The sequence below is a fragment of the Rutidosis leptorrhynchoides genome, chromosome 2 (genome assembly GCF_046630445.1).
Source record: "Rutidosis leptorrhynchoides isolate AG116_Rl617_1_P2 chromosome 2, CSIRO_AGI_Rlap_v1, whole genome shotgun sequence".
In the NCBI taxonomy this organism is placed as follows: Eukaryota; Viridiplantae; Streptophyta; class Magnoliopsida; order Asterales; family Asteraceae; genus Rutidosis; species Rutidosis leptorrhynchoides.
The window spans coordinates 379190050-379212990 of NC_092334.1; the positions used below are offsets into that span (position 1 = coordinate 379190050).

The following is a 22941-nucleotide window of genomic DNA, read 5'->3' on the forward strand; positions in this document are numbered from 1 at the left end:
GATGGCTTGAAAGTTCTTGAAGTAGAATCATGATAAGAAAACAAATTCAAGTAAGATTATCACTCGAATTAAGATAGTTTATAGTTATAGAAATCGAATTAAAGTTTGGATATGAATATTACCTTGAATAAGAAAGATAACCTACTGTAAATAACAAAGGTTTCTTGATCTTAGATGATTACTTGGAATGGATTTTCAAAATTGAAAGTAAACTAGCAAACTTGAAAGGATTTTTGAAGTGTTCTTGAAGTGTTCTTCCTATGATGATTATAGCTTGATTCTTGAAGTAATTTTTGATGAAGATGATGATTATTTTACTGGAAATTTCATTCCTAAGAGCGTGTGTGTGTTTAGAGAGAATTAGAAAGAGAATTGGAAGTGAAATGGATTGAGTGGTGAGTGGTGAATGGTGAGTGGTGAGTGGGGTTAAAAGGAGTTCTAGTTAGTTGACTAGTTCATGGTATAAGTTAAATTTGATTAATCATGCATGACATAATCAAGAGTGGAATCCCATTCTAGTTCATATTGGTAAATACCCATAGTAAGTACGTCTAGAAGGTGTGTATAATACGGGTACGAATACTGAATGACTACGAGTAGAATTGTTGATGAAAATGAATGAGGATGTAATTGTAAGCACTTTTGTTAAGTAGATGTACTTTGATATGTGTCTTGAAGTCTTTCAAAAGTGTATGAATACATCTTAAAACACTACATGTATATGCATTTTAACTGAGTCGTTAAGTCATCGTTAGTCGTTACATGTAGGTGTTGTTTTGAAACCTTTAAGTTAACGATCATGTTAAATGTATTTAATCCATTGTTATTATACTTAAATGAGATGTTCAATTGTTATGTTAACATGATAATATGATGTATGAATATATCTTAATATCATATATATATATATATATATATATATATATATATATATATATATATATATATATATATATATATATATATATATATATATATGTTAAAATACAATTACAACGATAATCGTTACATATATATATTGTTTCGAATTTCTTAAGTTTGTAGCCTCATCTTAATTGTTTAGTTCATTGTTAATACACTTAATGATATAATTAATTGTCATTTTATCATGTTAAATATAGTGTAACAATGTCTTAATATGATACATATGTATTTAGTAAGACGTTGTTATAATGATAATCGTTATATATATCATTTCGAGTTTCTTAACTTAGTAGTCTCATTTTTATGTATATAACTCATTGTTAATATATCTAGTGAGATACTTACTTATCATGATATCATGTTAACTATATATATATATATATATATATATATATATATATATATATATATATATATATATATATATATATATATATATCATATAGTTTTTACAAGTTTTAACGTTCGTGAATCGCCAGTCAAATTCGGTGGTCAATTGTCTACATGAAACCTATTTCAATTAATCAAGTCTTAACAAGTTTGATTGCGTAACATGTTGGAAACATTTAATCATGTAAATATCAACTTCATTTAATATATATAAACATGGAAAAGTTCAGGTCACTACAGATGCATCCCCGACGCGTCTCCGACTCGGTCGACACGTCATTTTTAGGTCTCGACCGATGCATCACCGACTCGCAACTTTTACAACCTTGGGTACAGCACACAAGGTAAGGTTACTGTTGGTCCATTGATTAACAACATGAGTATTGTAGGGGATGAATACAATTTCTTTTAATTCACTAACCAATTAAACACAGTTTAGTATTCAAGCATGTAATGTAAATAGAGTCAAAGGTAATTTTTCAACTGTTATTCTTTATTGATTAAATCACAAAAAATTACAACTATCCTTGGCGGAATGATAGTTGGTTGATATAGATTTACCTAAGTACAGCTATGAGGATAAACTTAAAGCTATTACACGTTTTGGACTCTAAATAACAAAACCCACACCACTAGTTGTTACAATAGTAGATACAACAATTTATAGTAGTCTTATTAACCGTGTAATGGTTCTATTGTCCACTGGTACATAGGACGTCTGTACTTGTGGGGACAACTGCATCAGAGAGCGTGCTCTCCTCTTTCCTCTTTGGTAGCTATTTGCAGGAACACCCCAATTCGGTTTGGCACCACTATTTGTTTAAACAAATAGAATGTTGTGTTCCCTAGGCGTTGACAAAGTTTAACATATGTCTGCACATGCGTTAAACTTCTGCATTCCCACGTGGTCTTGTAAGATCACTTCTCAGCTGCCGACGCGTGTCCTTTCCTGTTCAACTTTGTCTTTGACTTCTGTTGCATAGTACAATTGATGTAGACCACTCAGGAAACCACCATGCTTGTAATGGAGCATGGCTGTCTTGTGTTGTATGCTGCTTACCAGGTTTACTGGTTCTTCTTATGATGAGTCACTTGATATTCTTGAATTGTTGGGTACTCATCCTGTGCTGATTTGAAGAATACACTCTACCTTGTGCTAGTAGACTAGGCAGCATACTGAACACTTGACATAACAATATTTGCTGTCTATACATAAACACACTTGTGTTGGCTGCACATAACATTTTAGGGCAAATAAATTACAGTTTTATCATAATTAAATCCTTAATTATTTTGGGAACTCAACAATCTCCCCCTATTTGATGATGACAAAACTTATGACATTTAGAGAAAACACTAAAGCCAGTACTGAGGGACCTAATGAAAAATAGGCAGTAAATTTGTCCCTTTTAAGTTTGTTTTTGGGATCTTTTGCTGAGTTATCTATATCTTATAACTTGATATAATTTTGAAGATAAACTCATTTCATTTTCATTACAACAGAGTATATACAGTAATTAAAGAGCATCATAATGAACAATGAATTAACAAAAAATACAGTTTGAGCACTAGAAGACTACCTGTCTCTATCTTTATCTTTTTCTAGTTCATCACTAGATAGCTCTTCTTCTTTCACTTTCAAGGCAGCCCAGGCTTCAGGAAACAAGTAAGGTAGCTCAGCAGGGTCATAAACTGGAACATGAGGAGGTAGAATGATGGGATCTCTTATGTGTGGGCCTTTAACAGTAGATTTCTTTCTTTTAAGCTTTTGAGAAAGAACTTCTTCTACATTTACTACTGGTGCATTCCCAAATTTTGTTGCTTTGTTGAAGAGCTCTTGGAGTTCTGGCTTCAATGTCTTTTTAATACCACTTTGAGCCTTACCAATGAAGTACTCCAATATCTCCATCCATTCACTGAATCCAAAGGTTCTCAAATCGGTGTAGTCTACCCTTTCTTGAATGTTATCTTCCCTGCTGATGCTGAAAGCTCTTTTTGTGCCTCTGTGCACTTTGATGATCTTGCTGGGATTTGATCTCCTGGTCGGTACATCACCATACTTGCTCCTATAATAGTGATCAGATAGCTCAATTGTTCGTTCAGTTTCTATAGGAGCAGTAGCAGGTGCTTTCTCAGCAGCTTCGAGTTCATCAAGAGCTTTATCTTTTTCCTTAACAATAGCTTTGGCTAGCTTGAGGGACTCAGCCTCTTGCTTTCTATCAGCAGCCAATTTAGCTTCTACTTCCTGAAGCCTTACCCTTTTAGCATATTCAGCATCAGCATCCTCCCTTCTTTGCCTTTCAACTTCTAAGCCCAAAAGATAATCATCGGCAGTAATATTCAGGGACTTTACTGTTTCAATCATTTTCCTTCCCTCATCAGTTCTAAGGGCATCACGATACTGCCTTAGATCCATACCCAGTTGCCGAGCCTCTTGAAATTAAGTTTTCTCTTCATCAGTATGAAGCCTTTGACCACTGTTATTTAGATACACGCCAATTTCAATGCCATAGGTTAAAGTAGTGATATAGAATGGCTGATCAAGAGGATGATGCAGCAATCTAACTTGACGTATCCTTTCAGAAATAGCTGCTTGTCTTTGCTCAAGCAATTCTGATACAGCGATCTCCAGCCTGTAAGCCTCTCTTTCATCTGGATTCATCCTTCTTAGATCTGGCTTTCCTTGGATAACTGAGTCATCTTCCTAAGTTACGTGTTTATCATGACGTTTTGGGGAAGATGGAGGATACATGATTGATTCTGATATGCCTGAAGAACTCACTGAAAACTGATTAATACGTTCATCCTGTGTTCTGTCAAAATAAGCAAGAGTCCGGGGAGAGATAGGTGATTGAACAAACAAATGATCTCCTCTGCCCCAGACTGTAAAATCAGCAGGATCAACAGTATCAGTATCTTGTTTAACACCCAGCTCAGCCCCCTTGGCTGGGTCTTCAACACTTGTTTCACTCAGCAGCACACTACTGGCTAGGTCTTCTATCACAGCACTCATTGCTGTGTCTTCAGTACCAGCTGACTGATTAGTATCAGCTGGCACAACTGCCACAGTATCTTCATCAGCTGCCTCAAATACGGGTCCTTTCCTTAGGGGCTGGTTGTCTCTAGGAGCAGATTACACCCTTTGTTTGTCGATTGGCTTAGGTTCAGCTGATGGTTCTTGTGTTGATACTGGTTCTTGTGGAGGCAGATAGGGAACAATAGCAAGATGCTCCCCCTTAACACCATCATCATCAAGGTCTATTATTTCTGCTGGCTGTTGTTGTGTAGCTGGCTGAGCAGAAGATGCTGGTCGAGAAGATGAGCTAGTTTCTAACATTCCATCTAGCCATTTCATTAACACGTCAGCTCTTACTCCTCCTGACCCAGTAGATTGTAGATAATCTTTCATTTCTTCAGGAGTCATTCGTTTGATCTTGTCTGCTTGCTCAGCATACAGCTTTGCCCTTTTCTTGTCATACTTAACCATGAACTTAGCATTTCTTTTACGAGCATCTCTTTTGTACTTTTTAATGCTGAGTAGTTCATCATTAATATCCAACTTTTCTGGGACCATGCTTCTTCTATGTTCAATTCTGTATTGTTTACGAGCAACATAAGCCTCCCATTTGGCATTAAAGGCATCATTTAAATCTTGCTGTCTCTTCTGATGTCTCTCCTATTTTCTTTTCATTTTCCTTTCAATCGTCTGAGAGACAACAAAAGATTCAGCAACAGCCAGCTCAGAAACATCACTGGGCTTACTTCCAGAACCAATATCATCCACTGATGTGGCAGACACACTGGATTGAGATTCACCAGCTGCCTGTACACCAGCTTCAGTATGAGCGTTGCTGGGCTTAGTGCCAGCACCTTGACCTGTACCAGTACCATCATCATCACCATCTCTCCTTTACTGTTTAGGAGCCTTTTTATGCTCATGCTCCCCCTCAGATTGTTTTCTCCTTTTGTACTTCTTTTTAGTGGTGTGGGTTTTGTTATTTAGAATCCAAAACGTGTAATAGCTTTAAGTTTATCCTCATAGCTATACTTAGGTAAATCTGTATCAACCAACTATCATTCCGCCAAGGATAGTTGTAATTCTTTGTGATTTAATCAATAAAGAATAACAGTTGAAAAATTACCTTTGACTCTATTTACATTACATGCTTGAATACTAAACTGTGTTTAATTGGTTAGTTAATTAAAAGAAATTGTATTCACCCCCCCTACAATACTCCTGTTGTTAATCAAGGGACCAACAACTGGTATCAGAGCGTGCTCTCCTCTTTCCTCTTTGGTAGCTATTTGCAGGAACACCCCAATTCGGTTTGGCACCACTATTTGTTTAAACAAATAGAATGTTGTGTTCCCTAGGCGTTGACAAAGTATAACACATGTCTGCACATGCGTTAAACTTCTGCATTCCCACGTGGTCTTGTAAGGTCACTTGTCAGCCGCCGACGCGTGTCCTTTCCTGTTCAACTTTGTCTTTGACTTCTGTTGAATAGTACAATTGATGTAGACCACTCGGGAAACCACCATGCTTGTAATGGAGCATGGATGTCTTGTGTTATATGCTGCTTACCGAGTTTACTGGTTCTTCTTATGCTGAGTCACTTGATATTCTTGAATTGTTGGGTACTCATCCTGTGCTGATTCAAAGAATACACTCTACCTTGTGCTGGTAGACTAGGTAGTATACTGAACACTTGACATAGCAATATTTGCTGTCTATACATAAACAAACTTGTGATGACTGCACATAACATTTTAGTGCAAATAAATTACAGTTTTGTCATAATTAAATCCTTAATTATTTTGGGTACTCAACCCTTACTCCCTTTTTTCTTTTTTATGAACGTGGGTTCTGGCACCTCAAAATTGGTATTCGTAATATAATTAGGGTTTGAGTGTTTTCTCTCCCCTTTATCTATATCTAGAGGTTTCAATCGAACAAAAGGATCTAATCCTTCTTCAATCGTTTCTTCAAGACATTGGAATCGATTGGTCGATGAAGTAGGGGTATAGTCTCCGGACTTTCCCTTTTTATTGTTTTATGAACGGGATTTATGAAATTAGGGTTTGAAGGTTGAACCCTCACCCATTTGGTTGATTTGTATGATTGATACACGAATATAAAGTTAGAAGTACCTTTTTTCGGATTCTAAGAGATATTGAAGACGCCGTTTCCGGTAACCTCATGGTGGCCGCCGGCCGTCGTCGCCACCTCAGCTCCTTTACTGTCTCCGGCCGCCACTATTGCAGCCATCTTTGCCATTCTGATGGTGACCGGTGGTGGTTGACAGAGAACCCTAAGGTAACTATTTTTGCTCAATCTTAATTGCTCAGATTCTATATTCTGAATTCTGATATTGTTTATGTTACTTTGATTAATCGAGCTACCGTCACTCGTTGACATGGTAGCTTTGATTTGTGAGCTACCGTCGATTCTTGACATGGCAGCTCAAAAAAAAATTCCGGTAAATGATTGAAGCTAAAAACAGTTGTGTCGATCCCTCAATCTACACCGTAAGCTCTAATACCATGTTAGAATTAATGAATATGATCTTGTATTGATTGAGTGATAATTGATACAATCGAATTGTTATTCATGAATACAAATAACTTGTGTTTTATACACTTATGAAACTAACAGCTATTTCTATAATTGTGATGGTTCCAATACATTTTTTGGAACCCCCTTTTACATTTGAAGTAAGTTGAGAGCAGGTGGTCAGCCTTGTACCCGTTAGTTTGGCTGCTAGTAGTGATCTTGTGACTTTGTTCTAAACAGGAAGTGACGAATTGACTTTCTGATCCTGAAAGTCAAATTACCATATTTAGTAATTTGATCCTTTGTTGAATCTGCACTCTAACAGTTTCCTCCTGGATAGTAGTTGGAGGCGGATTATGCAATTGCGGGAGATGAAAGCGTTGGTGATTTGATCCCCCGAGTGATCCCAAAAACTGTTGTTCAAAAAAGATATTCTTAATTAACAGTAAGTACGGAGTATGAGAATGAGAAGTACACCTTTTACTTAGTTGATTTGGTACATTGTATTATTTTAGTTCAATTCTTCGTAATGTTCAAGATAGAATTAATTAGGCTCTTGACTAGAGGGCGTCAATGTGCATAATTCACTTGGTTACGGGTCTCGGCTCAATTGGCTCGTTACCCAAGGGTTTTACTCGCAAGTTAGGACCCAATGTGATAGTCGCTATGAAGGTTTCCTCTGCAAACGAAAAAAGAAACATTATATGATTCACAATTCTGAACGAAATGAAAATTACACGAAATTAACGACTATCAAAACATTGAGTTGTGAACTTTTGATCCCCAATTCTAAGTCTGTTAATCATCACCTGTACCAGTATTAAAAAGAATTAAAATTATCTACTCCTATTAAATTAAATAAGATAATTAATAATTAAATGTTGGTTACGATTAAATAAAAATAAAACAAAATAATTGCACTAACCCACTTGCTTTTCAAAAACAAAATGCTGTATTAACTAAAACGATAAAATATTACTGTAGTTTCTATCGAGTTTAATTGAAAAGTGGCCCAAAGGTATATATGCGCGTTACAGGTTTGGATTAAAATCTATGAAAATGACACCATTGGACTAAATCATAGTTCATGCCCCTCACGTTCTCAAGTACACTAAAACTCAATTTAAGTATGTCCAAAACCTCTAGATGGTGTGCACATCTCCACACTTATAATACTTATAATCTTAAATTCAGTTCTTCAAAACCAAAAATTACCACAAACCATCTATTGAATTTATATGGCGAAAACCCGTAGATGGTTTGGAATTGTGAGAAGGAAAATTCTCCGATCACCTCCTCGTCACTCTGAGACCATAATTGTCCTTCACACGAACAATACAACATTCTCACAAGAACAAATACCGTCTGCATCAATTGCATCATCAGCACCACCACCAGCACCACCAGTCACAAGCACAACTATAATCATAGCCACCAACATTGATGATCATGTATCATGTGTCGACGTATCATCCATCAACGAGAGTGTTGCAGCAACTAAGATCCAAACCAGCTTTCGACGTCACCTTGTAATACAACTTACTTTTTCATTTTGTTTTTTATTATTACCTTTCCCACCATATGTATGATCACATACCCTGTGAGTTGATATTTTCACTTCAATTTGATGAATTCGCTACATCTATGCATTAACTAGTTGTACATCTAATGCATAAATGTATTGGATCTTTCATTACTCATAATATATGCACATGTGAAAACTTTGTCAAATACCTTTAGGCCCAAAGACTCTTTGATTCGGTTTAGTAAAGATTATGATTATGGAAATTATACTTATGATTTATTATGTAGGCACAAAGAGCCTATAAAGCATTGAGGAGTTTGGTAAGGTTGCAAGCACTAGTACGAGGAGCGTACGTGAGGAAACAGTCTCGCATAGCTTTAGATTGTATGCACACTCTTGCTCGGCTTCAAGTTGTCGTTCGAGCTCACCAGCTTCACCTTCTCACTTCTAACACTAGCTCTTGTTCACCGGTGTGATCATTTGAATGTTGCAGAAACCTATATTATGAGTTTGGTTTTGGAGCCAAAAGCCTTAACGATAATATACTTTTACGACATTTCACTGTATCCGCTAATTCACTTTAACAATTGAACTTCATTTATATTTTCTTCTTGTATTCTGAATGTATAAATTTAGTTTTGTCTCCAATGAGAATCGGACCATTTGTCAACAAAGAGGTTAGGAGGTATGTCATTTCTTGATTTTGTTAGAAAACAGCTAATTATGACGATTATTGAATCGTGAACACTTTCTATTTGGACCTAATAGATATCTAGGTTTACAAGAAAATCAATTTGTGTTTTGGTAATGAAATCACAAATATGATATTAGAGAGGTAGTACTTTCTGTGTTTATCCGAAATGAAAGCAACCAACCAATTCAATGAATTCGAAAATAAATTAATGACAGTTAAACCGAAAGGTCATGACTTTTGGCGGGATTAACTGTTTCATTATTAAGCATGAAATGCCGGTTGATATTTTGGCGGAAAAGTTGGTTGGGTGCAACTAGGAGATGATGCCCCCTAGACCCCCGAATACATAGTGTTTAAAACCAAATCAAATTTGAAAAATAATTTCTAGATTGGTTAAAACGAAATCGAATTTTATATTTGATTTGTGGTTTTGAATTAATTCAGTTAAACCGAAAATCGAATTCAACTTAATAATGATATTTTATATATATTTGTGTGTGCGCTGCGCGTCATATATATTTTAGTAGTTTGTTATCACATAATCATACATAATTTGCAACTTCATACGTAATGAAATTTTATTTTTGTTTGTTTTCAGTTTTAACCAAAACCAAAACGAAAAATTTGAATTCGATTCGGTTTTGACATCTAAATTCTATTATCGGTTCGGTTTCGGTTTTGCTTTTAGAAGTTCAAAAACCTAACAAATTGAACCAATTAAACCGGAAACCAAACCAATAAACACCCAATTCACAAGACTCTCAACTAAAAGGTAGCTGCTACTTCATCGGTCATCACAACGTGCAAGAAATATGTAGCTGCTACTTAATCTGATTCGGTATTTAGCTGGACCAACTATAATACAATGGTTAACTGTGGATCAGGTTGACCTGTTGCAGCCAAAATTCAACATCTATATCTATATCACAAAGTAGGCAAAAAGAATTTCACCCCACACAATATTAATTAATATTCCAATACTAAAACAAAATCTGTTCTTACATCAGATGTAGTGATCCAAAACACATTCTGAAATTAACATTAGGAACGGTTAAATTCATAATTACTCTCCATTATGCGACTGAACGGCAGCCATATATATGAGGACACCAACAATTTTCACACGAACAATGTTTCTAACATGCGTTAAAGCTGTACATACTACATACCAGAATATTAGCAGTCGTAATACTTTGTCAGAAAAAAACGCTTCCGCTTCCACATCCAAAGTAAAAACTTCCACGTATATATTCTGCATTTAATTGATAAAACAGGCAATTTTGAAACGCAAGAAATATCATGTCTACGTCATTGGAAAAATATGACATGCAGAAATACTAGTCTGGTCCCACGAAAATTGCAATGTTTGAATGGACCATCAATAGATTATAAATTTATGAAACCACAATTTTCATTTGTTTAGGTAATGTAGGCAGTAAATCAATCACATAACTCTAATTATCGCTTTTAAACACTCATTTGAAAATGGCAAGAATCAAATGTTGAAATTTTCAAGGGACTTCACAAAATAGAAGCAGTTGGCAATTTCCTCTGCAAACGAAATATGAAGAAAGATGGAAGGTGTAATCCGAGAATGCGTACGTACCTCACTCTGTTCTCATTGAGAGTAATTTTAATAGTTTGTCTCTCCACATAGCTGCAGAATACGGCAGAAAAAATCAAACCAGCCACATCTTTCCAGGATTAAGTTCTAATTATTAAAGTAATTTTAAACCAAGTTTTCATAATCATAATTAATCTTAAACCATAGTCAAAATTATATCCATAACTGGCAAACTTTAGGATGAAGGAAATTTTGTTACTAGAAAAGCATATAAAGCCAATATATCCCTTCCAGTTCATATATTTACTACTAAAAAGTTCTCAAGATTTTAGTTTTTTCCTACTCTTTCCAATAATTTCTTTAATTTCTCTATTTGACTCGAAAACGTATCCTTCGTACCTGCATCGCTGTATCGTTCTTCCTTGACAGCAAGATTCATTTTTGTAACTAAGTCAAGCTCCTCAGCAAGTACATCCGGACCATCTATGGCACTGTTCATTGCGTAGATTCCAGCTTAGCCACAAGGAAAGCATGAATATTTGAAACATAACTTAATAACATTAAGAAAAACGTATAAGTCATACCTGTCCAAATACACGTCATATATAGGTTTTCTATTACGCAATTTTCCCGTCTGGTAGACTATCTTAATCGCGTCAGCCAAAACAATTTCTTTGCTTACATAAATTGGTGCCTGCGTGAACAGTCATCATCAGCAATATTAAACGAATTATACCGAGTAAATAACGCAAACAAATAGACTGATCTTCTTTAGTTTATCCATTAAGCTAATTATACATGTAAACCCATGAACAATATTGTGTTTCAAAAAAGTAAAGAAAAAATAATAATAAAAAAAATTACTGGAACAATCTATATCTATAGTTTCTATTATATTGCTAAAATGATGATGTCATTATTAGGCTAATTCCTTTGTTAAGAAAAAATCAAAAAGAAAAAGAAAAAAATCTAAGCATGGTGGGTGATGTCATTAATCTAAATAATTTTGAATTAAAATTAAATCTTATTAATTAATAATTAATTATTATTATTAAATCTTATTAATAATTATTTTAATTATTAAAATTAAATAATTTTAAATTATTTTAATTAATTATTTTGAATTGAGTACGAAAAGGTATAAAAGTTAGGCAGAAAGAAACTAATTCTACATTTATATTTTAATTTACACTTTTAAAATAAAATGACAACCAATATTATCTCTTATGATTGGATTTGGATTGTTTACTGTGCATTTTAGGTGTTTGATGAGATGTTCACCTAACGAGTTTTTTAGTCGGACTATGTGGTACCACGGGTCATTAAACTAAATAACTTTAGCATAACCCGTGGTTTCACGGGTTCATTCCACTAGTATAGTGGTAAAATTGCAACAGATAGTAGAGATGCATTTAGTTACCCGACATCTTTTAGCCACATTTATGGCATCTGAAGGACGCGCATCCACTATAATATCTTCTGCATCTGGCTGCACGTTTTCACATCAATCACAATTAAAAATGTCCAACTTGTTTAATTCTCCAAATAGTAAATCATAAACAAGTGATAACTAATTTTGTTTACCTTGTGCCAACATATATTCGCATAGTATATATTATCCACTCTTTCTGTAATCTGCACCAATTTTACCTGAAATAACAACTCAGAGAAGGAAAATTTAAGCCCCTTCAGGAGGAAATCATTTGGTAACTACTGTTTGCATGGAACGTTTTAGGCAGTTAACAAGATTTTATAATTCCATGATGCTGCTCAAACTATTTTATGTGGAGAAAAAATTTTTTTTTTAAGAAAAATGCATACAGTGCAGGTGGAACAACACATGAAACAAAAAGATCATCTCCTTACTTTATAGCCAAGTTTCCCTGTAATATTTCTCACGAGCTGAAACTGGTTAGGGGAACCCTGCACCACCACAACAAAAAAACATTAATATTCAAGTCAAATTTAAACTTAGGTTCAATAATAATGGACAACCTAAACCTCATCTTCCAGTGAGGAGCTTATTAGCCTTTCAACAGCAGATTCACCTGCAATTACAATAACCAATGTCAGGTATTACTGCAAATAAACAAATAAAACTTTCAAAATGAGTTGTGGGAAAACCTCATTCAAGTACCTACGATTATTGGTAGCAAATAATCTCCATCACAATCACATGAAATTTTCAGGAATATAGTGGGACTTCGAAATTGGCTAAGTAATTCTGGTCCAATTGTTGGGATATTAGTTCTAGGACCTTTTCCTTGATTTGATGAAAGCAAATTTCCAGTAGGGTACCAATTTTTTGCCACTTGGTACCCTTGTATACGCATCTGATAGTGCATAAGAGTTTCTGCCCAACAAATATTGGCATACGAAAATTCATATTCATATCCATGAACAAACAGAGCTGGAATATAACATATGTATTTCTGACAACTAAACTAATCATAACGATAATGTCAAATTACATAGTATAATATGTTTCGAACAATCCTAGTTTCTGTAAGTTTTTCTGCTGATACATCAGCTGTATAAACCAGTGTCATTACCTATTTGTAAGTTATAGAAGATCAAATATTTGCTAATAACTGATGATTAGATCTCCTATTACCATTTCAATTGCATAATATCAACAGCTAAAATTAGCTTGATATATCTTAGAAACAAGTTTTATTATTGTATAATTGTATGTATGGTTCTTCAAAATATATTCTACGCAGTAAACTTTAAACACCTACAATTGTGATTATTAGTTAATCTGAATTCCCCTAGGTTGGTAAAACCTTTTAATTCATACATAATACATCAAACGATAATTTTGCACTAAAATGTGTAAAGTTGGATACATTTCAAAATGGTATTCTTTAAATACTTACTTTCGAGTACACACACATCCAAACAACTACATTGTAATAGCAAAAGGAGTTCATACAAATATAATATTTGAACAATTTCAATTGTACCTAAAATTAGGCAAATTCTTCTACAACAAATTAACTAATAACTTCAACATTTGAATTAACAAAAACCTAATTTCTTATGAAATGATAAGCATATATTCAACATAGTAATCATCAAACTCTAAATAAAAAGGAATCGGTATACCTGTCATTAAAACAGAAGCTTCAAAGTAATCATCACCGTCATCATATTCGAAGTTTCTAGATCTTGTACAAGATATTACAACCAGTCCCGATCGCCGTCGACGATGATAATGTCGGTTTAGTTGATATATGGAATATGAAATTGAAGAAGAAGAAGAGAGTCTGAGCTGATTATTTGAGGATAATGATGTTTGGTGATCGGAGAAGTCACCGCCGCCGGAGCTGATGAACGTGCGAGCGCATAATTGTAGTCGGAGCATTATTTTTTATTGTTATGTTATTTATTTAATTATTAATTTTTTGTATAAATATAGATAGTAAAGTAAATAAGTTCTAGCAAAATATCAATACAAAGAGGATTCCGATGTTTAAGAGGGTGTTATGATGATCATAATACTACATATGGCAATTTCGTGAAAAGCTTTGATTTGATATATATGTTTTTTGGACAAAAAAAATAAATAAATAAATAAATACAGATGGCAATAGATTTAGAGAAATTGTTAAAAATGTCTCCATTTCCGATGTCTTTAACAATATGTCTTTAAAAAATGGAAATTGCATATGTCTCATGTCCACGCATCACACATCATGCGTGAATTCTCGCACGTGATGCATGGACACTGAGCACTTTGACAAAAAGAGCTATTCTACAAAACAGAACGTACAAGCATAGGACAACACGCATGGTGCATACACGGCACGTTTGATTGTCAGCAAAAACAGCCTACATATGTCTGGATAGCTGTCAGCTATCATAATAAAAATCCTGAAAAAACACCCAAAAAAACATAAAACAACTGTTGGCTATTTATTAGCCGCCGGCTGTCAAAAGAAAGAGTCCCCGACTGCTTATTAGCCGTCAAAAATCATATGAGTGCAGTTGACCGCCATCTAGACTGACAGACGCCGGCTACTCGTGGAAGCTTCTAGAAAAAGTAAACAGCCGCCGACTACACACTACATCTACCGGCTAAAATACGAGCTGCCGGCTCGAATGGAGTCCGAATTTTTTTTAGGGATTTTGCACTAATCTGCTGATTCATTTTTTATTTAGTTTTTCTCTTAAGTTTTTGGTTAGGTTTAGGTTTAGGTTTGGTTTTAGGTTTTTATTATTTATTTCTTTTTGGTAAGTAGCCGAGAATAAATAAGAAAGGCACCTCCATTCAGCGATTTTGGGGAATGCACATCTATATATGCAAATTATTGGTGAAGACACTTGGCGACGTCTCATGAATCAATTGCTCATCATCAATTTTGTAAGGTTTTGTTTCTTCTCAAACGATTACATAATTAGAGCATTAAGAGTCGTTCAGTGTTAAATCTCAATATTAAATTTAACACTGGATTTAACACTGAGGTCAAAACAGAGGAAATCGTTCAGTGTTAAATCATTATTTAATTATTTTTTTTAACACTTTTAATAATATTATTTAGTTTAAATATATATAAAAAATATAAAAACAAATGCAATACTAAATTTCATTAATAAAGAAAATTTCATTAATTAAAAAAAACAATACTTAAAAAAATACATTACTTAATAAAAAAACACAATACTTAATCCGTTCCCGACGTCTCACGATTAGCCCATAAATGTTCAACCAAATCTGATCGTAGGCCCCCATGCACTTCCCTATCTCGTAACTCTTTAGTCCTCCTTTTGTAAGTTTCGCACCTCTCGGTCCAAATTGTTTGCATATTACGAACGGGTTCGTAAACCCAATCATTTTCGGTTAGAGTAAAACCATTATCTTCAACAATTATATTGTGTAAGATAATGCACGTATATATCATTTGTTTTATAACATTGATACTATATGCTCTTGCTGGTTGTTGTAGCCAAAGCCCTTGTAAAATACCAAAAGTCCTCTCAACATCCTTGCGTGTCGCTGTTTGTTTCTTCGAAAAGTACTGACGTTTTTCATCATTTTGCACTTGAAAACGCCTTAACAAATGATGCCCACCCGGGATATATAACGTCGGCTACATAATATCCTCTTTTGTACTCAACCCCATTTACAGTAAAAGGAATGTCTTATATTTCTTCATTAAGCATTGTGTTAAAGAGATTACTAGCGTTCAAGACGTTTAAGTCGTTATTTGAACCCGCAACTCCAAAGAAAGCATGCCAAATTCAATTATCATATGAGGCTACGGCTTCTAGCATAATTGTAACGACCCGCCAAAACCGCCATTGACAAGGTACGTTATCTCTGGTCCCATTACGAGGTATTGACATCTATATGATACACGGAGATGATTTTGAATGCAACGATTTTTGAAAATATGCCATGAATGACTCCATGTAATGTCTTTTTCAATTAGCAAATATACAGTGGAAGCATTATGTAATACCTGAGAATAAACATGCTAAAAAGTGTCAACCAAAAAGTTGGTGAGTTCATAGGTTTATCATAAATAATGATTTCAGTAATAGTAATAGACCACAGGTGTCACGACCCGAAAAATTTCGACTAATTTTGAACCAAACCCTCGATACGATTTAATATCTTTAACACGATAAGCAAAGTCTGTTAGGTTAAGTCTCAAAAACTTGTGAACTATTTTCATGGATTCATTTAATCTTTGACTATCCCCGACGATTCACGAACAACTGTTTGTAATAAATATGTATATATATAAATGTAAATATATATAGTAATTTGAAATATAATTTAAACATTGGAATTAGTTATGTAAAATGAGAAACAAAGTAATTAAGTACAATTTAAACTGACTTTATATATAAAGACATATGAGATCTATGTATAATAATAATAATAATGAATCAATAAGAGTTATTATATAAAATGGTATATGATTATTAAATATTATATAACTAATAATATAATAACAAATTAAAATATAGTTGTTATAATAAGATTATTATTACTTTCATTAATATTAATAATTAACATCAGTATTAGTTATAATATTAATGTATTGATATGAAATTTAATGCATTAATTTGATACCTTTACTAATATTATTATAACTTCATTACTATTGTTAGAATATGTATTTAATATTAATAACAGTGTTACTATTGTTATATTGTATGATATATAAATATGAAATTTTATATAATCGATTTGTTATATAACTACTATTATTATTAGTATTGTTGTCATCATTATTCACATCGTAATTAGTTGAAAGATTACAATTTTAGTTACTATAAAGGATTATGTATTGTTATTATTATATTAGTCAAGATTATTATCAATAATATTATTATTATTATAATTAGTAGTAAAAAAAATTAATTTTGGTTATTATGTTTATTATGTTTATTATCAACATTATATCTCTAATATTATTGGAATTCTTACCAAAATTACTAAAAGAATTATAATAATAACTAACATTACGAAATTTAAAAAAAATGAATATATACATAAACAGATATATATACATAAATACAATTTTATAAATAAATATAAATATAATATAAATAGATATAAAAGAAACCCATTTAATTATATAATACAGATATATATTCATGATAATACTGGTTATCAAAATTCTTTATCTTTTTCTATTCTTTCTGTTATCCTGTGAATGTTTGTCGACCACAATTATCACACAAAACAACAAATTAACAAGTTATATATCTTACATTCATTCTTCGATTACAGATAAAGATTATCTGTTTGCTGTATTCAAAAAGATTAAACCAAAATCCAATTAAACAAAACCGACTTCTCTGTTCGTGAGCATAAACCACCGGCAACCATCTTCAACCTTCCATCACACCCAAATCACGAACACCATTCGACACCACCAATGGTTATCCCCACCTAAACTGCATCTTAATTTATGTCTTTCTTGTTGTAGCCACCACCGAACACCTTACTATCCATGCTCCTGTCGTAGTTATGTAGACGCAAATAACCCATCATCATCATCGAATACCAAGTAGCCAAGCTATACCCACAGTTGCTACTGCTTCTCGTTATCGTTTTCTTTTTCTATTTCAACGATTAATAAAACCATCGCTTATCATCAACCATTGTTACTGTTTGTTGCTGTTCGAAACCCACCACAAGAACACCACTTCCGGCTACCACCATCTCCATCTCTCTCCTCTCTCTCTCTCATGATTTTGTTTGAGAACAGTCGCAAATAACCACCACCTAAGCAACCACCATAATCGCCACCTTCATGAAACCCATGAAGATGAAGATGAAACAGCAGCTGCATATTTTTTTTTCTTTTTCCTTTTCTCTTCTGTTTCTGCTTTGATTTTCCTGCTGTGCGATTAGTTTCTGTGTGCTACAGCTGTCGTTACCCTTTTTCTGTTTTAATGATAATGATAATGGAAGATATTGATGAATAAAGATGATGATATTAAAGTTAAGATGCCGTGAATTAAGGAAGATGATGAGTGCATACGTAATATATATTTTGTTTCTGGCAATTGAAAATATCATGTTACCCTACTAAAACCCACTAAGTTTCTCTTGGACCGAAACTTCTTTGTTCTTTAAATGGGCTTGTGGATCGATTTCTTTATTGGGATACTGTTGGGCCTATGTTTTGTTGGGCTAATGAATTGGAGTTAGGATGGGCTGTTAATAGGCTAATTATGTTTGTAATTAAGCCGTGAACTTGTATGGTGTATGGGGCCGTTGTCCATTTTTTTTTTCTTCCGGGATGAAAGGATGACAAAAGAATAAGATGATGATGATAATTGAGTTGTAAGAAGAAGAAAAAGGAAAAACATAAAATTCGAGGTATAGGGATTTAAGTTAGAATTAATTTCAGAAAAGTAAGTAGCGGAGGAATGGTTTGCGAGTGTTTCGGGTTACCGAGAGGTCTCGGGTTCGAGCCCGGGCTGAGGCAGTTTATTTTCTTTTTGGAAGCTTTTCCCTTTTAAGGTAGTTTTATTAATATTATTATTATTATTATTATTATTATTATTATTATTATTATTATTATTATTATTATTATTATTATTATTATTATTTTTATTATTATTATTATTATTATTATTATTATTATTATTAGCATTATTATTATTATTATAAGTATTATTAACTTTATGATTATTATCATTATCATTATTATTATTATTATTATTATTATTATAAAATGAAATAACTTTTTATTTATTATTACCAATATTATTTTATCATATAACTATTACTTAAATAAAACTATATTTAATACATATAACAATTTAAAATCAGTAATAATACATAAATTTATTCGATTACCGTTACATGTGTTAATATACATAACTGAATATAGGTTCGTGAATCCGAGGCCAACCCTGCATTGTTCAGTTCCGTCGTATGCATATTTTTACTACAAAATATCGTATTGTGAGTTTCATTTGCTCCCTTTTTAATTGCTTTTGCAATATATATTTTTGGGCTGAGGATACATGCGCTGCTTTTATAAATGTTTACGAAATAGACACAAGTACTTAAAATACATTCTACGTTGAGTTGTACCACTGGCATACTTCCCTGTAGCTTGGTAACTACTATTTACATGGGTATTGTAAACGCGAATCCTGTTGATAGATCTATCGGGCCTGACCACCCCAATCGGACTGGACGACCAGTATTCAACGGTTGCACAGTACTTCGTTTCGGTGACTACACTTGGTACGGTGTAGTGAGATTTCATAATAAAGGGAATATGCGACGTGATTAAATGTTAAGTATGGTTACCAAGTGCTCAACCACTTAGAATGCTTTACATACACTTGCGAGTGTATTATGTTTATGTTTATGAAATCTTGTGGTCTATTAACATATTGAAATGATTATTATGATAAACCTATGAACTCACCAACCTTTTGGTTGACACTTTTAAGCATGTTATTTCTCAGGTACGAATTAAGTCTTCCGCTGTGCATTTGCTCATTTTAAGGACATTATTTGGAGTCGATCATCGCAATGGGACCAAATGTTGATGACTTCGTCCAGGGGGATAAGGACGGGTCGTTACAACAGGATTTAGTTTAAAGCTGATTGATACCAAATATATCAATCTAAAAGTGTTGCTGTAGTTTGTAATATCACGACTAAATAAAAGTTACCCCATGACACCTTGTACAGTCAGTATCGTTGAATCATTATTATGTAACCAAAGACCAACGGTCGAATGATTAGATACGTTACTCTCAATAGCGTTATTCACAATAATTAAGCTTGCCAAAATTTCAGCAATTGACGATATTACGGTAGGGATTTAGCATGAATCAAAACATGACAGCATAATAACAGTTGAGTACTTGTGTCTAAACGTAAAGCAGTTATAAAAGAAGCGCAAGTATTCTCAGCCCAAAAATATATATTTTAAAAGCAATTAAAAAGGGAGCAAATGAAACTCACGATACGATATTTTGTAGTAAAAATATGCATACGACGGCACTGAACAAGTGCAGGGTTGGCCTCGGATTCACGAACCTATATCATTTATATATATATTAACACATATAATCGTAATCGAATATATATATATATATATATATATATATATATATATATATATATATATATATATATATATATTAGTGATAACATTTTTATATTAAAAACTTATAGGTTTTATTATTTAATTAAATATATTCATTTAATATATTTTAAATAAATAAAGATATTAATATAGTTAAGTTATGTGTATTAAATATATTTTTATATAAAGATCAATTATTTGTTAAATTAATAATTGTAATAATACTAGATTAAGGATAATAATAATAATAACGATAGTAATAATAGTAATAAAAAAATGTTAATTTTTAAAAATGAAAATTTTAATAAAGATAATAACTTTAATAATAATGATAATTTTACTAAAAATGATTCTTTTAATAATAATATAGTTGTAATAATAATACTAATAATGATATTAGTAGTAAAAATAATAATAATAATAATAATAATAATAATAATAATAATAATAATAATAATAATAATAATAATAATAATAATAATAATAATAATAATAATAATAATATAGTTGTAATAATAATAGTTATGATACTAGTAGTAAAAATAATAATAATATTATAGTTTTAATAATAATAATTTTTAATAATAACAATACTAATATTGATAATCATATTAATAATAATAATAATAATAATGGTAAAAGTAATAATAATGATAATAAATAATAAAAATAATATCTATAATACTTAATAATAATAATAATAATAATAATAATAATAATAATAATAATAATAATAATAATAATAATAATACTAATAATAATAATAATAATAATAATAATAATAATAATAATAATAATAATAATAATAATAATAATAATAATAATAATAATAATAACAAAATAATACTACCTTTCAAAACAAGCAAAAAAATAAATAAATGCCACAGCCCGAGCTCGAACCCACGACCTCTCGCTAACCCGAAACACACCCAAACCACCAGAACCAATCTGTGTTTTCTGTTTTAATTCCACAGACTAATATATATAACCCGTATTTAACTGTATCTTCTTCTTCTTCATATTTTAATCGACCAGAGACCATAACTCATTCCAACAGCGAGTTATTCAATTGATTTAAAACTTGTAATTGGAACAGAAATGAACTCTAGTGAATGATTGGATTAATTAGAACAGGAAAAAAAATTAAGCAGTAACAGACATCGTTTTTGCAAAGTGTGAACTCAAATTTTGATTTCAAAATCTAGACAGTTTTAGACCCAAATTCCTACATGAAATAGGTTGTATATCACCTATAGAAACTTCTACAATCATTAATTGAATCTGAAACATCAAAACGAACTCGAATTTTTCAATGAACAAATCGGTTTACTTTTTGTTTTTAAACTTTGACTCCAAAATTGGAAGTTGAGATTTTACAGATAGTTTGTATAAGAGATTCCTAACAAGACTACATTTCTAGATTTTGCTAATTGATTCGAAAATGAGCTATGGCTTTAATCACTTCGCGAACAGAGGTATCGAGCTTTTTAAAAAAAATGTTTAATATATCAGAATTAAACAATTAGTATCAGTTATAATTAATAATTGATGATAGAAAGTTGAATGAATTCATTATAAACACAGCTAATCGATTGTTATATAAAGATGAAGGGGTGGACAGGAAGAATCGAGCAGGTAGTAAAATATAAAAAAAAATTAAAAAGTAGATGTTGATATCTAACTGATTTTGTATCTATATGTATGATTTTATATATAATAATTAGTGAATTATAGTCAACATAAATGTGCAAAAGAAACACTAAAGAAACAGTATAGCAGCCTAGAAGTTGGTTGTTTCTACCGACAGTTTTCACGGAGTGTTATATCGTGCTCCGTTGATAATCTATGGTGGATAAAAGTCTTCGAAAAAATCCCAAATTTTTAAATTAAATATATTTAATTATTCTGATCATTAAATGTTTGAAACCTGATCAAAAAGGTGCGTCTAATATTTATTTTCAGTTCCAAATAATAAGTACGGGGTAGTAAAACTTAAATCGATAAAGTAAAAATATTTTTAATATATCTAAGTTCTACTTAACTTAATTTTGAACTAACATTAATTTTTATATCCTCCTAAGTTCGAATTAAACTTGTTTAATATCGATCGAATAGCAATTGGGTGTTACTGTCGTTTACTAATTAGATTCGAAAACACATAATATATATTTAATATACTTCATTTTTATATATAGATATACTTTAAATAATAATAATTATATATTATTTTATTTTACAATATTAATTCTAACAATTACATCATATAATATTTCAATTTATATTTCAAATTATATATATATATATATATATATATATATATATATATATATATATATATTTACAAGTAATTGTTCGTGAATCGTTGGAAATAGTCGAAGGGTAATTGAACGTATGAAAATATTTCAAAATTTTTGATACTCATGATAACAGGCTTTGCTTATCGTGTCAGAAATATCAAATCATATAGAGATTTGATTTAAAATTAGTCGAAATCTTTCGAGTCATTACAGTACCTAACCGTTAAAGAAATTTCGTCCCGAAATTTGACAAAGATCGTCATGGTTGACAATAAGTATGTTTTCATGACGGATATTATGACGACCCAGAAAATTTCGACTAACTTTAAATCAAACTCTCGATACGATTTAATATTTTTGACGCGATAAGAAAAGTCTGTTAGGTTAAGTCTCATAAATTTTAAACTGTTTC

At 32.0% G+C, this 22941-nt stretch overlaps 2 protein-coding genes across 4 annotated transcripts; one reads left to right on the plus strand and one right to left on the minus strand.

The window, feature by feature from the left end:
• The first annotated feature begins 6208 nt into the window (after positions 1–6208).
• LOC139892092 (protein IQ-DOMAIN 21-like) lies at positions 6209–9105 on the plus strand. 3 transcript variants are annotated; one of them, XM_071875126.1, is made up of 3 exons: positions 6209–6631; positions 7194–8397; positions 8681–9105. In XM_071875126.1, exons 2-3 carry the CDS (start codon positions 8107–8109, stop codon positions 8867–8869), a joined length of 480 nt encoding a protein of 159 aa, XP_071731227.1. In that variant the 5' UTR covers positions 6209–6631; positions 7194–8106; the 3' UTR covers positions 8870–9105. The 3 variants fall into 3 exon arrangements, with proteins under 3 accessions (XP_071731227.1, XP_071731228.1, XP_071731229.1); XM_071875127.1 differs by having other exon boundaries at positions 7209–8397; XM_071875128.1 differs by having other exon boundaries at positions 7212–8397.
• A 942-nt stretch (positions 9106–10047) lies between these two features.
• LOC139892093 (bifunctional nuclease 2) lies at positions 10048–14028 on the minus strand. The gene is made up of 10 exons (XM_071875129.1): positions 13760–14028; positions 12789–13004; positions 12653–12699; positions 12518–12574; positions 12236–12301; positions 12072–12140; positions 11236–11345; positions 11051–11142; positions 10694–10744; positions 10048–10339 (listed from the first exon to the last, which is right to left on the minus strand). Exons 1-9 carry the CDS (start codon positions 14016–14018, stop codon positions 10695–10697), a joined length of 966 nt encoding a protein of 321 aa, XP_071731230.1. The 5' UTR covers positions 14019–14028; the 3' UTR covers positions 10048–10339; position 10694.
• Positions 14029–22941: the final 8913 nt, after the last annotated feature.

Bases quoted from the DNA above. Each gene is read 5' to 3' on its own strand.
- LOC139892093 (XM_071875129.1), bottom strand. From the start codon at position 14,018: ATGCTCCGACTACAATTATGCGCTCGCACGTTCATCAGCTCCGGCGGC. The intron at 11,346-12,071 runs GTAACTAAATGC...CTGTTCACGCAG, and splicing joins ATGTGGCTAAAAGATGTCGG to GCACCAATTTATGTAAGCAA. The intron at 10,745-11,050 runs GTACGAAGGATA...CGTATTCTGCAG, and splicing joins AGAACGATACAGCGATGCAG to CTATGTGGAGAGACAAACTA.
- LOC139892092 (XM_071875126.1), top strand. From the start codon at position 8,107: ATGGCGAAAACCCGTAGATGGTTTGGAATTGTGAGAAGGAAAATTCTC. The intron at 8,398-8,680 runs GTAATACAACTT...TTTATTATGTAG, and splicing joins CCAGCTTTCGACGTCACCTT to GCACAAAGAGCCTATAAAGC.